The sequence below is a fragment of the Zeus faber genome, assembly GCF_960531495.2.
Source record: "Zeus faber genome assembly, chromosome: 5".
NCBI lineage: Eukaryota > Metazoa > Chordata > Actinopteri > Zeiformes > Zeidae > Zeus > Zeus faber.
Genome location: NC_137192.1, coordinates 16,444,593 through 16,460,679, shown reverse-complemented (window position 1 = coordinate 16,460,679; position 16,087 = coordinate 16,444,593). Strand labels below are relative to the sequence as shown.

Here is a 16,087-nt window from a genome sequence, read left to right as displayed (position 1 = left end):
AACCTCACCCACACTGGAACTACATCCCTGTGCAATACTGTGGAGCTACATGTAGCCGTGCTGCTATCAATGAGTGTGCAATAATGTTTCACTAAGTGCAATAGCCACCCTCACTGGTGAAGGGACACCCACACCTCTGCACTTTAGCATATTGTTTTAGTGTTACATATGGATATTTTACATTATTTATTACCAATAGAACCAGTGTATTTGTTTCAGCTGTTTTTAAACTTTGTATTTGTATTTTTGTAAACTTTGTATTTCCATGTGCACCAGCAGGAGCAGCATTCCGAAATCTCATCGTATGAAGAGTTATACAATGACAATAAAGGCTTTACATCTTTTATATTCTATTCTAAGATGTGAATCTTGGAGTTCTCGCTAAAATAAAAGGGTAACAGTTGCAGGTATTACTTTGGCATTTATTCTGCAAAATTCTATTATCCAAATTATATTATCAGTTCAATATAATACATGTAAAATCCCTTTTGTGTTTCAGTGTAATTGCTTTGAGGGTTGGCTTTCAACAGAGAGCCTGTATAGGAAATAAGCATTATTGACCCAATAGAGGAGCATATGAACAATAAGCGACTCCTATTTGTAGAGATTATTTACATGTAATTTTCCTATATACATATATAGGAAAATAAAAGGGTCATATATATATATATATATATATACACATACTGTATATACTGTACGTGTGTGATATAATGTCAACAGCGCCCTCTGTTGTTTATTTTCTTTTTTACGAACATGGTAGGTACATTTAATTTGGCACAATGCCATGAGATTATTATTATTCCATATTTATCAGAGGGAACAGATTAACAAAGAAGGACATACGATAAAGACAAAGAACAATAGTACTTTATATATATATATATATGTGGTCTAATGAGGGGTGATGAAACTATAGATCCCAAATCAGTAGATTGCTAATTACAAAATCTCCTACAAAATGTTGTGTCGGAACGCCGAAAAATACACAACATTGTGTATTGTGACAAAATGTACCATTATTGTTGTTATCGATGTTAAATCTCTTTCACAAAGAAAGGTTTGAGATCATGTATTCAAAAGCACACTTATGTCATCCAAGGTATTCTAAAATATATACATTAATGTATTGGTCATGGAAAGAATCGAGTAATTGATGACTGATAATGATTGTCACATTTGAACATCTTGTCGGAGTTGTCCACCCACTTTTTCCACATCTTGTTACAAGTTTTCTATCATCTCATAAACACTTGGTTAAAGAAAGTGTTGATATATCTCTCACTACTGGACATAATATAAAAATGTAGATTTCTACATTACGTCCAGTAATGACGTCCATTCGGGGTGCAAGAAACGACGTGCCTATCGCTTTAAAAAAGCACACAGCATTATGGGTAAGTACAAATCCAACCAATCAAAACGAAGGTGGGGGAAGGCATCGCCATGGAGATCCGGAAGTAAAGTCAGTTTAAAAATACGAACCGTTTGCGTGTGGACCTCCGGATGCTCTCGTATTTAATGTTGTGTGGTATCTGGTATCAGCGCGGATGAATGACGGCATCATGTCGCTCACAGATCGACTGAGTGTTTTACGAGACCTTAATAAAAAGCTACTAGCAGAGTTGAGGCAGGAAAGGGAACGACTGCGACGCTTTGACAGCCGAGTAGCGGAGGCGACAGAGAACGGCGAACCCGAGGGAAAGGCGTCAGTGGACCGAGCCCCGCGCAGAAAACCTGCCGTGACCTTTGAGGAGAACGGAACTGTGATTCAAGGCAAGACCTTTTATAATGTGAAATGATTTGATCAAGTCACATTTTTAAATCATCAACAAGGGTTCCCACTAAAAAAAAATATATATATATATATATAGATATTTTGTAATGTAGATTTACAGTCGTGTAAAAGTCATGGAATATGACTAAATTGGCATCGGTAGATACAGCAAATAGGTAATCACTGCAAAGTAATTCAAATTGAAAAGAATTGGTTGGTTTAAAATAGAAATAAAAAAAATCACAATAAACCAGTCCAGAAACATTTATATTCAGTGTGCAACAAAATTCGTTTTATTGTGACTATTCACCTAATACCATATTTATCTATAAAACATGTAAACTTGCTTCTCTGGGAACCCCCTCTGTCAGGTGGTTGGCTGATTAGACTCCTTCTCAGGTCGAACTTTGCCAGGGCTGCAACAAAACTGACATAGAAGAAGTCGCAAAGGTGCCAGTCATACAAGTGTACACACCCAGTTTCCCCTGAGAAGAGATGCGCAAAGATGTGTGTGGACAGGGTCTTTCATAGGTATTCACAATGCACATGAACAATGTCCTGGGAAAGTATTTTCTGAAAGAAAGCGTACGCTGAGCAAATTTGTTCATCTCTCACCCTTTCAGATACCCGCACCCGTCGGACAGCAACCAAACCCGATGTTTCCCCACCACCTGCGACAGCCACACATTGTCAAGAAACCGCCGATCATCTGGTGCCATCAGAGCTTCAGGACAGCCTCGCTCCAGTCACTGGCCTGCCAAGAGAAAGGAAAAGCTTTGACAGGTCCAGTTTCCTGGATCAGAGACATGTGAGCAAAAGGATCGTTTCCAAACCCACTAACCATTACGTTCATCTGAAAATATCCTTAATGTCATCACTCCTCAGAGGGGACGACAACACAAATGTAGTTACAGGTGCCCAGTGAGGTCTTGTTTAACCACTAGATGGAGCTTTAGACTAGTGAGCCTTTTGTGTTTTCTACTTTTGCCTGTTGTGCGTTAAGGCCGCCTACACCAGATAAATATGTCAGTGGAACTGACTGTACATCACAGTTATCATCAGCAAAGGCCTCAAAGATAACAAGTACAATCAGCAGTGTATCAAATGTGTTTGTGCAACATATTGCCAAGAGCGCTCAGTGTCAGCATCATTTTTCTGTTTGCAGAGCCAGGCCGATGTTAGGGTCACTTTTCATTCTCCTGAGTTGGAAGAGATGTCCCCATCAGATAGACATTTGCAGCCCTTACTTGGATATGACTGGATAGCAGGTACTTATTGTTGGGGTTTTTTTGCAAGTTCTCTGTTTAAAACAGACAAATTTAATGAGTGCATTATTAAAAAAGTTCCTGAATTCATCTCTGCAGGAGTCCTAGACGTTGAAAGTTCTGTAGTGGAGCGCTCTGAGGACTTCTTCCACGACCTACGTGCATTTCGATCAATAAATAAGGATGAATGTGTCAACAGCTGCCAAGCACAGTGAGCTTTTGTCACGCGGTTACATTTGTCACGGACTATTTCACAATTGATTGTTGAGGGTGCTTTTGAATTACTATTTTTTTACAAGTGTGTTTTTTCTGTAGATCTTTAGAAGACCATTCCCTTCAACCTTTGGTAACAGGCAAGGATGATGCAGAGGCCAACGTCGGCACTCATCAGTGTACGTTTGTTCGTTTGTTTATTTTTTTATTTATTTATTACTACTAATTTAATTTTACTAGTACTGCATTTGTTTACTCTTCTTATTGCAATGTATTTCTGCCTACCAGTCCCTGAATCCAGTGACCCATTATATGGATTTACCCAGCTAAGATGACTAAGAGATATAGTCAACAAAATATGATGGCTGTCAAAATGCATACATTATTAACACGTCATTGACCAAACACATAATTCTACCGTCTCCCTGTGGCCTTTCTTTTTAGGTACCTTCTGTTATAGAATTAACAGTAGACTGTTTCCAATCCCACTGGATCCACAGGAGTGTTGTCCGGTGTGCAAAAAGCCCAAATCCTCTATACCTCACACCAATACAGAACCTGCTTTTATCAGGTAAAAACAACTATACCTTTTCTGACACAATGTCCTCTTGTACATGCATTACTTTATAAAAAAAACAGATCAGATCAGATCAGATGTAAACAGATCAATGTACATATTTTGAGCACTCAAAGCTATTTCCACTGTACTGAAAGCTTTCCCATCATTGAAAAAGGGGTTTTATTGATCATGTGACATTGAAGCCTCACTTTGTGTGTTTTTATAGTAAATGTGCTATAATTAACTCAAATTCACGAATTGATGTCCTGCCGCTCAACTAATCTGTGCATGTCCTGAGTAAATCTCATTAAAATGTATTTTTGATTCGTGTACCTTTTTTATACAGTTGCTCACCAATCGTCAGTTAACATAATTATTAATTTTAATTAATTATTAAGTAATTGTATTTATCTAGTAGTAGCCAATGAAATCGATTATGTTGTTTTAGAGACTTGATTTATTTCTGTCAGGGTTACCATTCCTCATGCCGCTCTCATGCCGGCTTATGAGTACAAAGCCCATCGCCGGTGCAGTTTCGACCCATCTGATAGCTTTGGTTTACCTTCGGTAAGCAAAAGTTTCCTGTTATTATTCACTGCAATAACTTTTTTTCATCGACTGCACATACAAAAAAAAATGAAAGCACTCCAAGAGAGCGTTACAGACATGGCTAACATACTGTACCATTCAACTAGTGAAGACTTGGTGGGATAAATTGTTAAGGGGAGCACAGTGTGTTACTCCTCTGCACTATCGTGTGTGTGTGTGTGTGTGTGTGTGTGTGTGTGTGTGTGTGTGTGTGTGTGTGTTGTCAGTCATTGTTTTTTTGTTTTTGTTTTTTAACAGAATTTCAGCCCTCTATTTGATTGTTTCTATAATTCAATCTCATCCCTTGCCTCATTCTTCCTGCAGCACTGTCTGTTAGGCTGGTCAAATACAAGTCAGACCGCTGTTCTGCAGCCCAGCAGCCTGGATCTACGCAGCAATGTGAACATCAGGACCTCCATTGAAAAGGACTCGGTACACATGAGATGTTAAGATTGTCAAAAGACGGGGAGGGGGGGTGGACAATTTAATACTGTAACAGCCCTTGATATACAAATTATTAACTTATTTATTAATTATTAAGAAAATGCATAGAACAGCTTTTTGTGTGTGGTCATCTATCAATCTATTGTTCCTTCTATTCCATATCTATGGAGGTCTGCCATCCTGCACGCATTTTGTGTACAAACTACGCAATCCTTAGTCAAATGCAGGTGCACAATTACACGTGTGTGTGTGTGTGTGTGTGTGTGTGTGTGTGTGTGTGTGTGTGTGTGTGTGTGTGTGTGTGTGTGTGTGTGTGTGTGTGTGTGTGTGTGTGTGTGTGTGTGTGTGTGATTAATGTATTTTTCCTCCAGGACATCCCTGTGCCAGAAGCATCTGGCTGCCGGCGTTCTGAGCAGATCCAAGATGTGTCGTGTCTGGCTCGTTATCATCTCCAGCACCTTTCTCCTAAAAGCAGACTACGGCACACCGCGAACACAGCACCCTCCCAATCTCCAGGATAACCTATCATTTACCTGTTTTCAGATTCATGTTTTTGAGCATTGTAATTTAGGGATTTATTTTTATATATTTTATTTCTTTCTCTGCATTTTCTCTTGAATGTGAAAGTGTGATGATCAGCAGTTGATTTGAATCACATTTTGTGTAGGAGTGAGATTAAATCTTTTAAGACTGGTTTCGGAGATGTCCCCTCTATTTCATGCACGTATTTCCCTCTCTCTGCGATTATTTTGGTGTCAAGGCAGACACCCACTTCTGTTTTTGAACTTCCCTCAAACCTTTACCGCTGACTCAAATTGAACCGGCATTGTGTGAAGGTGTCGCAATAAACTGTGTGACCATCTAGGCCACAGTTACAGTGTCTCAGTTTGCTATGTCCAGTCTCTTACATCTAAAATAAAACAAAGAAATAATCTGAGTTTTGCCCCACTTCTCCTCTAAATGCCCCGGAAGATGATATTTAACTTTCCACAGTTCTGTGCTGAGAGATGAAATGTGAATTTTTATAAGATCAGATACATACTTTATTAATCCCCAAATGGAAATAACAGTTCCAGCCGCTCACATAAAAAACAATAGGCAGTAATAATTATAAACAATATAATTTAAATAATAATTGAAATGCTACCGTCTTTATGTAATGTTGAGTGCACTTAAGAAGTTGTGTACTGACGTTTTTGGTTTTGTGCTCGCATCTTGCTGGAAATATATGGTTCTCTGATATGTAGTATCAAGATAGTATTTTATTCCTTAATCTCTTCTTACATTTGTTAGTTTGGGCTGAAGGTAACCATGAAAACTGGCAGATAACATTTGAACAATTTAAGATTTGGTACAGAAAAGCAGTTTTTAATGGTATTGATGGGGGACCTATACAATAATACACAGGATCAGATGTTAAATCTCTTGTGCTAACAATAAAAGGGCGACATACAAATCCTCTAACCCTCTCTCAACTGGTGTGATGTGTTACAAGATTGTGTGAGCCACGATCTTGTGACTCGGCTACTAAATCTGCATGCTTTAAGCTCTTCCACTCATTGGTTTCCTCCATCACGCCCTCGAACCTAGAGTAAACTCCAGTCCCCCGCATTACCCAAAACGAAGCAAAGAAAAGTGCACATTTGTATTTTGATCCAAGTTCATGACTATATACTGTATATGAACCGTATATATGTCCCCCATTTACATTTGCTTAATTGTTTACACACGCTTTCTGAAGACACACCTCATATTCTCAGAGCTCTACACACAAAACGCCAAGCTCCACAAGTCTCCCACAAAATGAAACTGCATTCAAAACAATATTGTTTTAAAATGGTATTTTGTGTTGAAATGACACACATGAATAGACATTTCTAAGAACCAATTGAACACTGAAAACACTAGTACAAATGCCTTCTCAGGAGCCTTTTGCATGTTCAGTGTTATACTTACTACGTATGTATAGTTGTCCTAAAATATTTTTGTATAATGCTTTTATACTGAGATATAAAACACACCAATATACTGTAATAAAAACACTATTTCCCGAAAAAACATTGTAGCAGATCCGCCTGCCACGCGAGTGACGTTTTCAGGGCCCCCCAACACAGAGACACAGGCAGAGATGTTTCAACCAGTTTATTGTAGAGAGTGGGAGAGATGGAACAAGCTGGGAGCGGGTGGAACATTGTCATAACCGAGGCTCTCCGTGTGTGTGTGGGGGGATGGGGGTTTTATCTGTCGCTTGTTGATTGCTCTTATGAGCACCAGGCGTACAGCCACCCTGATTCCGGGCCCAATTACCTGGACCCAAGACGGGTGTGGCTGCTTAAACCGCACCACCCCCACACCACAACTGTGTACATCCCAACAAACACAAAGTTTGATGTCTAAGGTTTTCCACATACAGAACAAGTAATAGAAAAATGTTCTGTATACAGTGAAAAAAAATTGGCTGCAGCAACAGCACCTCATTAAAATCGTAAGCAATGTACTCCCTGGCCAAGCAGCGGGTGAAGTATCGCCCAGCATGGAAAATCCAGTCCTGAAAAGCTTCTACAGCTATATCTGCACATGCATCTTCCATAGCTTGCAGAAGGGGTATACACATATGGGGATTGTGGCCATGGACATTTAATTTCCAGGCAGAAAAAAAAACAAAATCAGATTGAGAAATGGAGAATATGGCGTTAGATAAACTACTGAAAAGTGCAGGTGGTCAATGAACCAGAGAAGCCCGGTGGAAACTTATGTTCCCCAGATGACAAAGTACTTGGGCTGCTCTGGGCCATCTATCTGGTCTTGGTGGGATAAGAATGTTGAGGAGCGTGTCCTGGAATGTGATGTAGGGGCCGAGGGTGGCATGGTGATGGACGACACTGTGGTGGTTACCGGCTGCGCACAAAGCGATGTTCCCTTCTCGCTGGCGAAGGACTTCGACAATTGCACACTGGCCGATGAGATTCCTTCCCCTCCCTCATCTTTTCGCGAGATTGAAACCAACCTCATCGATACAGATTAATTTGTGCTCCACTGCAGCTGCATCTAGCTCAAGAACTCTCTGAAACAGGCAACATGACTATTAAAAATAGACCGAGAGCGGGATTATAATGAGGGAATACAGTACGTCTACACAGTGCTGATAGTATGCATCAATTTTAGGAATGAGTAGGTCTTACATGCACAATAGTCATAGTGCAATTTTCTGACTCTATCTGTGTTCCTTTCAAATGGCACCCTGTGAACCTGTTTCATCCTCATCAGGTTTCGGCGCATGACACGGTCCAGTGTTGACAAACTGTCAATATTTTGGAATATGTCATTGTTTTCTATGACTCTACTTTGTATTTGCTTTAGTGTTACGGTGGTGTTTTCTAGAACCATGTTGACGATTTTGGTCTCCTGTTCAGGAGAGAGAGAATCTTTCAATTATGCAAAGGATACAAATAAAGTAAAATACTGTAACTACTGTAAATACTGTGTCGGAATATAAACTAGGAATAGAGTTCCCAATCTCATACATACATTGAACATACTTTGTTTACAGTACTATGGTCCACTTGCAATAATGTACTACAGTAATCATTGAGTACTGTATTAATATGCAGTACTACAATATTGTAATGAGAGTAGATGTCTTACCTATTCAAATTTTGGAAAGTCCAGACGATGGACGCTACTGTCAACCTGCTCAAGTTTGGTTGTACTCTCTGCCCAGCCTCCCTCATTGTTGGACCAAGTGGCCCCGATTTCATCGGACATTATGGCTCTCCTTGGTCTCGCTCTTCCTCTTGCCCGTCGTCCTCCTCCTCACGCTCACTCCTCCTGCTCTTGCCTCCCTCTTCTACAATATGTTGGCACTCGTTGCTCCAAAGCAGAAGAGCTCGCCTGCGGCCCTTTTGCTAAAGCTCTGATCGCCCATTGAACAATTTTGGCAACATGTGTTTGCCCATATACATAGGCATATTCCTTCAACCTATTCCATTTTATTTCAATTTATTTTTTATTGTATTTTATTCTATATATTTTTTATCTTATTCTATAAGTATTCCACTTACTGTATTACGTTTTAGGAGTCAGTTAGTCGGTCTATTAGAAAGGAATTTTCTACTTTTTATTTTATTTTATTTTTGTAATTTTTCCTAGGACTTATTGTGTGCTATCACCGGGTGCGTTGCATTACATTTCACTGCATATATGTATGGAAGTATGTATATGTATGTGACAAATAAAAATCTTGAATCTTGAATCTTGAATGTGCAGTCAGTGTGGATAGTATGGAATTTAATTTTAGCATTTTGAACGGCAGTGTGTTCCATATGAACACAAGCGATTTTATTTGTGAAGACTGTGCCAACTGTCGAGATCTGTGTGTAGTGTTTTGGAGAAAAAAAAAAAAAGTGGTTTCAAACTGCATCAGTGTAAAGCAGGAAATGTGCTTGAATTTTATCAGAATCACTTCAAGAGACTGGTACGTGAGTCACAGGTTGTGGTCATTGTGTCTCATGCACCAGTGTTAGTGTGTAAACACTTGAGAAAAAAACTGCAACAGCAATGTCAGTCGCATTTTAGCTGATGAAGCAAGTAGGGTTATAATCTGCAATAGGCCTACGTTGTTTTTTTGTTTTTTGTTTTTTTTTAACAAAGTGGCACAGATGCCGCTTCCCTCAAGCATCATAAACATGTTGAGAATGTGGGAGGGGGAAATTTGTCGCAAAACGCAGAGGCAGAAAAGCACGGGGCCTTTCAGTGGCTACCTCAAAGGTCGAATCAAAACAGTACTGTTCAACTTGATGTGGGTGAGCAGATATGCCATCCTCACATTCCTTTTTTTTTTTTTAACCGTGCTTCAGTTCATTTTTTCAGTTCAGCACATCCAGTGTCAAGAGACTTTGGACCTTAAAGCATGATCTATACTTTCTGGATTTTAGTCCATATTCTTCCGAATCACTGACACTACTAAATTGTAGTCAAGATCCGCATGAACACTCATCCGCACGATGCCATATTATGAGTCATGTTATATCAGTGGATATGAGAAGTACTTTTCACTTTTGACACAAGTACTATGTCGTTTAACTTCCAGTCGGTAGAAATGTCACTGTGGTGCTTAAAGCTGTACTAGAGCCATTGTGTGTGAGGGGTGTGTGAGGGGTATGTGAGGGGTATTTTCACTTTCACTTAAGTTGGCGGCCCGGGTGCCTCTGACACGTGGCCCTTATGCGTTTTGGACCTCCCGTGTGTATTTTACGGGAAACATCCCTCCCGTTCAGAAGAATAACGCTGAGAGAGATTGCGTTGGGCTGGTTTCCTGCTTCAAAACGCGCATCTGGCGTCAGTGCGCCGCTGCGAACCGTGGACGGCGCAACGAGGCGCGTTCTGTCCCGGTTTTTAAAAACAAACAAACAAACAACCAAACAACAACAACAACAACAAAAAAAAGAGCATGAAGGACACGGTTCCGCTGCTGGCCCTGCTGCTGCTGGCTGCCAGGGCTGCAAAGGTGAGATGTCCATCTGTTTTCACGCTTTCATCGGTGTGGCGCGTTAACCAGGCGGCACAGGACCGTTATTTGTATATTTTTCGTTATTTGTCTCATCGCCGCTTATTTAGCCATTTTAACTATTTTAACTGTTTTTTTTTTTTTAATTGTCGTTGTCTAAAAACTAAAAAAAAAAAAAAAAGAGATTAGCGAATAATTTTTTTTTTTTAATATTTTTAATATAAAAATATATTTTAAATACGAAATAGCCTATGCAATATATATATATATATATATATATATATATATATATATAATATTAATATCAACGTTTACCGCGCATTCTGGTTGATGTGAGGACTATTTGAAAGTGGGTAATATCATTATAGTGTCATTGATGGTAATGTAATTCAGGAATATATCTGGACCCCGTTGTTTGAATCGTAGATTTAAATGTAGACGTCGTTTATGTGTGTGGATGTGAGTCATTTAATGAAATATGAAGTTGTCTGCGAGGGAAATAATGTCATTTTTCTGTGAGGTAAAAGTTTTTCCATTCCATGGAAAACAGGGTTGGGTAGTAGGATTACTACCCAACCCTGTTTAGTTTAGTGGTTTTGATTTGTTGTTTATATAATTAGTCATTGCTCTGGTAACCAGGTTGTTATTAATTTACTTAACTCATATTTACTCTCTAACTATTCACTTTGCCAAATTTTCAGTTTGGTTTATACGAGATACGAGTGACCAAAAAAACTAAGGGAAAACACTTATTTCTTATTTCTTAGTTCTTAGTTCTTAGTTCTTAGTTCTTGTTCTTATTTTGTTGTTGAGGCTAAGAAAAAACTACTCTATACTGCCATGAGCAGTATGCTGGAAAACAGCAAAAGGCTTTGCCATATAAAGCACTTCCTGTTAGAAGAGAAATACCAAGAAATGAGTTGCCATTGTCAGCAAATCTTTTTTTTGCCTGTCACCGGAGGTGATTGCTGCAAATTTTGCACATGATTCCGAAGTCTGTATTGTATATAGTGTGTGTGTGTGTGTGTGTGTGTGTGTGTGTGTGTGTGTGTGTGTGTGTGTGTGTGTGTGTGTGTGTGTGTGTGTATCAGATCCAAAATCTATTCATCGTATTAGTATTCTTGTATTAATTTTGTATTCTACCGTTACTTCTTGAGTGAGTTTCCTCATGACAGTTAAATTTTTATATCTTAGGTTTACTCCCTGCCTTATCAGGTAGATGCTAATAAAACCTGTCTGGACCGAAAGAAACACTATCTCAGACATGATTCTAATTTGTGTTGCAGCAGATGTCCCCCCGGTAAGTACCCAGAGTTTAATGCTAAATCTTATTCATATGTTACTTTTGCAATGAAAAGTGTAATATTTGAGTCAAAATAAATGATACAAATACACTACTGTAGTACAAGCTTATTGTAGTGTACAAATATGTTAATAATAATATTATGTTACAGGAAAGAAGCTAATAACGGAATGTCATGGCACTGCAGACAGTGTGTGTGAACCGTGTCCAAATGGCCAGTACATTGAACAGTCAAACTACTTTTCAAAGTGCTTTTCCTGCCTCAAGTGTCAAGCAAGTGAGTAGCCCTTGCAATGGTACATTTAGTTCAAAAATACTTCATATTCTCTTATCGTTTTTCATAATGCACTATGTGTTTTTCTGTCTGATCCATTCTGTTTAATGTATGACCAGTCAAGGGTCTACAATACGCCCGGAACTGCTCTAGTTCCACCAACTCCAAGTGTATGTGTCTGCCTGGAAGGTACTGCATCATGGACTTCTACGACCCGTACTGTTCCGAGTGCAGAAAATACACGCTGTGCTCACCGGGTTACGGAGTCTCTCAACAAGGTATCTTTGCTCCCTATCGTTAGTGACACAATACAGGGTCCTCTTAGTAATTATAAGGCTGTTGCATAACCTAACTAAAAATTATACACGATACTCTATATATGAATATATAGCTTTTGGTAATTCCATTTTGTCATGGAGATTAAAATCTCTTTCCTTAGCACGGCCTGAGAACAAATAATACAATTCCGTCTCGTGTTGCTAAATCACAGTTCACGCAACGCGGATGAAACAACCAACCACGGGATGAAGCAATGACAAGTGTCGTTGAAAATGTCAGTAATTAAAACCTGAAAATCATTGAAGGGAATGAGTGAGTAACTTACAGTTCCGGGGTATTTATAGTTTTGGAATCGGTTAAATAGATTTGCGAGCGAGGCGTTGCATATTAGACAGAAGATACGTAGATTCCTTCTCGTTGCTGATATTAAAATCAAACACAGTGTGTGTTGATGACCGGCGGTTAAAGGATCATTTATTTGGATATTTTGATGGGGTTTTCAGGGACTACGTCCTCCAATGTGAAGTGTGCACCGTGCCCAGACGGAACATTCTCTGATATCTCCTCCTACACTCAGCGCTGTAAGCCTCATACAAAGTGAGTGACGAACAGACACGCATGTGCACTCGTTACTTTTGAAGGCATGTAGCTCCTTACCTTTTCGGCTCACATGTTCTCTCCTCTTTCTCTCTCTCTCTCTCTCTCTCTCTCTCTCTCTCGCTCTCTCTCTCTAGGTGTGACGGGAGGCCTGTGGTGAAAAAGGGCAATTCGGCCGCCGACACTCTGTGTGATGCTGCGTACGCGACTACACCTCAAAGTCTACGGACAGAGGCACAGGATTTATTTTCTGCCTATACCACCGCTAATCTGTCGACCACAATCCCAGCCCACTTAACTGCTCAGGCGTCTGCCAGGTCATCTGTCGCGGTGCCAATGATAACTCATCCAATACTAGCTCTGTCACAAGGCCCTGACACGGAACCAGGTGGGTTCATGGAGTCAATGTTAAAAAAAATAAATAATCATGTGGTAATGAGGTGGCTGTGAGATGTCATCCTTTTTAAAATCATAAATCACTTCATCTTCTCACACTGTGTGTGTGCGCGTGTGTGTGTGTGTGTGTGTGTGTGTGTCCTTACTTACCTATTAGCTGCAGTCATAACCAGCGTCATTGGACTTATTTTCCTCTTCATCATTATTGTGGTGGTTCTTGTTCGATGCAAAGTCATCCAGAAGAGAGGTAATTTTGTTTCCTTCCTCTTTGGCATCGTTACGTTTGGATGTGGTTATCTTGACAGTGAATAGGATGATTCAACCTACAACCTCGTAGTTATTATACCTGAAGTCACATCCATCCATCCATTGGAATTTGGGAATCTCTGACGGTACTTGTACATGTTTTCCTATTTAGGGGCTGAATTTTTTTTTTTTTTAACAGATCCAAATGGAAACCGTAACGCTGTCGATAAAGTAAGAATCCCTATGTTGATTTTAATTAAATATATTTATGGTCTTTCAGAGTATGACAGACTATAACATTCCATCCATGTCTCCTGCAGATACATCTGGATCATTCTGGAGATACTCAGCTCACTTCCTTCACTGTTGGTCTCCTGGAGCCGCCCAGTGTGTTAGAAACAGGAGAACCCTGTAATGGCCTCAATCATTGCAATAATGAGCTTGAACCTTTAACAAGGACGGAGGACCTCAGCAGCCAGGAAGATGAATCCATAGGCCCTCTGCAGTCCACAGTATATCTGTGTAATCAACCCTCTCCTCTATCAGAGCCTTCCACGTTACTATCGAACATGGAGTCCAGCATCTTTCCGTCGTCGCCCACTATTATCTCAAATCAACCCTCTTCTCAGGCCACTAGTCCCCCAGCCCCTGCGCCCAATGTCAACGTCAACATCACGTTTCACATCGGAAATGGCTCCTGCAGGAAGGCGTCCGCCGTGCCCACAGATTCAGCACCAACAGACATGGACCTTCTCAGTGGAGAAGAAGAAGAGTGCCTCAGCGTGCCGCAGCAAGAGGCTGGCAAGCAGACACACATGGCCATGCAGGAGGATAGTGTTAGTTACACTGAACAATTAATGAAGAGTCACCACGTGTGACACCATACAACAACAAGAACAATATAGATATTACCGAAGATCAAAGGATCAAACTGAGCGACAACCACCTGTGCAAGCCGTGGGTGTTTATGAGAACATGCATTTTCAAATGTTGATCGAGGTGACTTGGATTATTTTACAAACTGTGCAAACATGCATTGACAAACTGTGCAAGCGTGCATTATTTATTGTGACAAATATGTCAAAGTATACATCAAATGGAGCACAATGAAAAGTATATATCAGAACTAATAATATCTATTATGGAGGAGTCATTGTGCTGCTTGCCTTTTTCATATAATCTTTGCATCCATATCTGTATTAACTGTAAATAAATATAATGAAGAAACAAAAATTGTTAAGTTATTTGGTCGCGATGTGCACGGATCGCCAAACCCAAACGTTCTATCCCTAGACTCTAGTGCCACCTGGTGGTTGAAATGGACTAGGGGAAAAAAAAAAATAATGAGCCCCATGTTATGACTTTTCCCCCGGCAACATATTTTGGAGTGAACTTCGTGAATGTAATCGTTTCATGCTGAAGCAACTCCGTTGGCGATTTGCTGACTGGGGCGTCCACTAAAGGTGAAAGCAAGTGAACAGCGCAAGCGGAGACCGTCAGCTGGGCGAGCAGCGAGGGGGGGTGAGTCCGCGCCATTCCATTATTCGCGGGGAGAGGGTGTCTTGCAAGTAAACCAGTCGCGGTATTTAGCGGTTCGTTTCGCTCCACCGGCGTATCGATTTGAACTAGCTATATCAGAGAACGCGTGTTCGCACAGTTCGTCGACGAATCCTCGTCATTTTGCCCGACCCGTTTGGGAATATATGTCCTCAGAGCCGCCGCCGCCGCCGCCGCCCCCTCTTACCTTAAGCACGTGGTTTCTTCCATCGCCGCTGTTCGTCTCTCCGCTTCCTGGACCAGAAGCCAGCGGCGCCACGGAACCGAAACTACCGACGCTGCTGCGGCCGAGCCGGTGAGTCGGACTTTCACTATAAACCCGATGGCTGACTAGTTGTAATTTGCCGCTTAATGTCATTATGTCGCGCCGTCGTGAACGTCAGCCACGCGCTAATTTGCGGGATAGAAACTACGACCGGTGGTCCTGCTCTTCTTGCCTGTCTTCGGCATCTCTCTCTCTCTCTCTCTCTGGTGTTTGGTGTTTGGATATAACGCTGTTATTTACTTACCCAGAAAGCGGCGGGGATGAGCCGCCGCGCTGGCACTCCAGAGATACGATTAAGTGGCGGTAGAAGGATTAAAATACAGGGCAAAGTACATTCGACTTCGCTCTCTCAAAATACCGGCGAAATAAGGAACGCGTGTAAAGATGATCCCGGCAGGAAATAACCTGGGGCTCTTTAGCTGGTGGACAGCGACTGAAAAATGAATAGAATTCAACTGAGTAGTTGTTTTGGCGAGGTTGGGAAGTCTTCAGTTATACTTTCAAACTCAGATATATATCAAGAGCACAAATGCCCGCCCCCACCTGTGACAGGGTAGTTGAACCATCCCAGACTACAGGAATATTGGCCATAACAAATAACTACGGCACCATTAAACGATATCACATGTTGAACAACGTGATCACATGTCATTCACACTAAAAGCTTTGCTGCCATTCAACAGTTGAGTGAGATGACGGACATTTCTTTTTTCTATTTTTTTTTTTTTAATATTCCCCAACAGAATGATCCCGAGATTCCGCAGCAGTTCACAAACCGACTGAGAACGGAACCAAACGGTGACACCAAGTATATTATA

At 40.7% G+C, this 16,087-nt stretch overlaps 1 protein-coding gene across 1 annotated transcript; it reads left to right on the top strand.

Moving 5' to 3' along the window:
- The first annotated feature begins 2,197 nt into the window (after positions 1-2,197).
- On the top strand, positions 2,198-5,610 carry miip (migration and invasion inhibitory protein). The gene is made up of 9 exons (XM_080001665.1): positions 2,198-2,308; positions 2,401-2,585; positions 2,943-3,045; positions 3,142-3,253; positions 3,358-3,434; positions 3,700-3,826; positions 4,285-4,381; positions 4,727-4,834; positions 5,218-5,610. The coding sequence occupies exons 3-9, from the start codon at positions 2,991-2,993 to the stop codon at positions 5,365-5,367; spliced, it is 726 nt and encodes a 241-aa protein (XP_079857791.1). The 5' UTR covers positions 2,198-2,308; positions 2,401-2,585; positions 2,943-2,990; the 3' UTR covers positions 5,368-5,610.
- Positions 5,611-16,087: the final 10,477 nt, after the last annotated feature.

What these genes read in the sequence shown, in the direction of transcription:
- miip (XM_080001665.1), top strand. Translation starts at nt 2,991, where the DNA reads ATGTCCCCATCAGATAGACATTTGCAGCCCTTACTTGGATATGACTGG. An exon ending in GTCAACAGCTGCCAAGCACA is followed by an intron (nt 3,254 to 3,357) that starts GTGAGCTTTTGT and finishes TTTTTTCTGTAG; the next exon opens with ATCTTTAGAAGACCATTCCC. An exon ending in ATAGCTTTGGTTTACCTTCG is followed by an intron (nt 4,382 to 4,726) that starts GTAAGCAAAAGT and finishes TTCTTCCTGCAG; the next exon opens with CACTGTCTGTTAGGCTGGTC.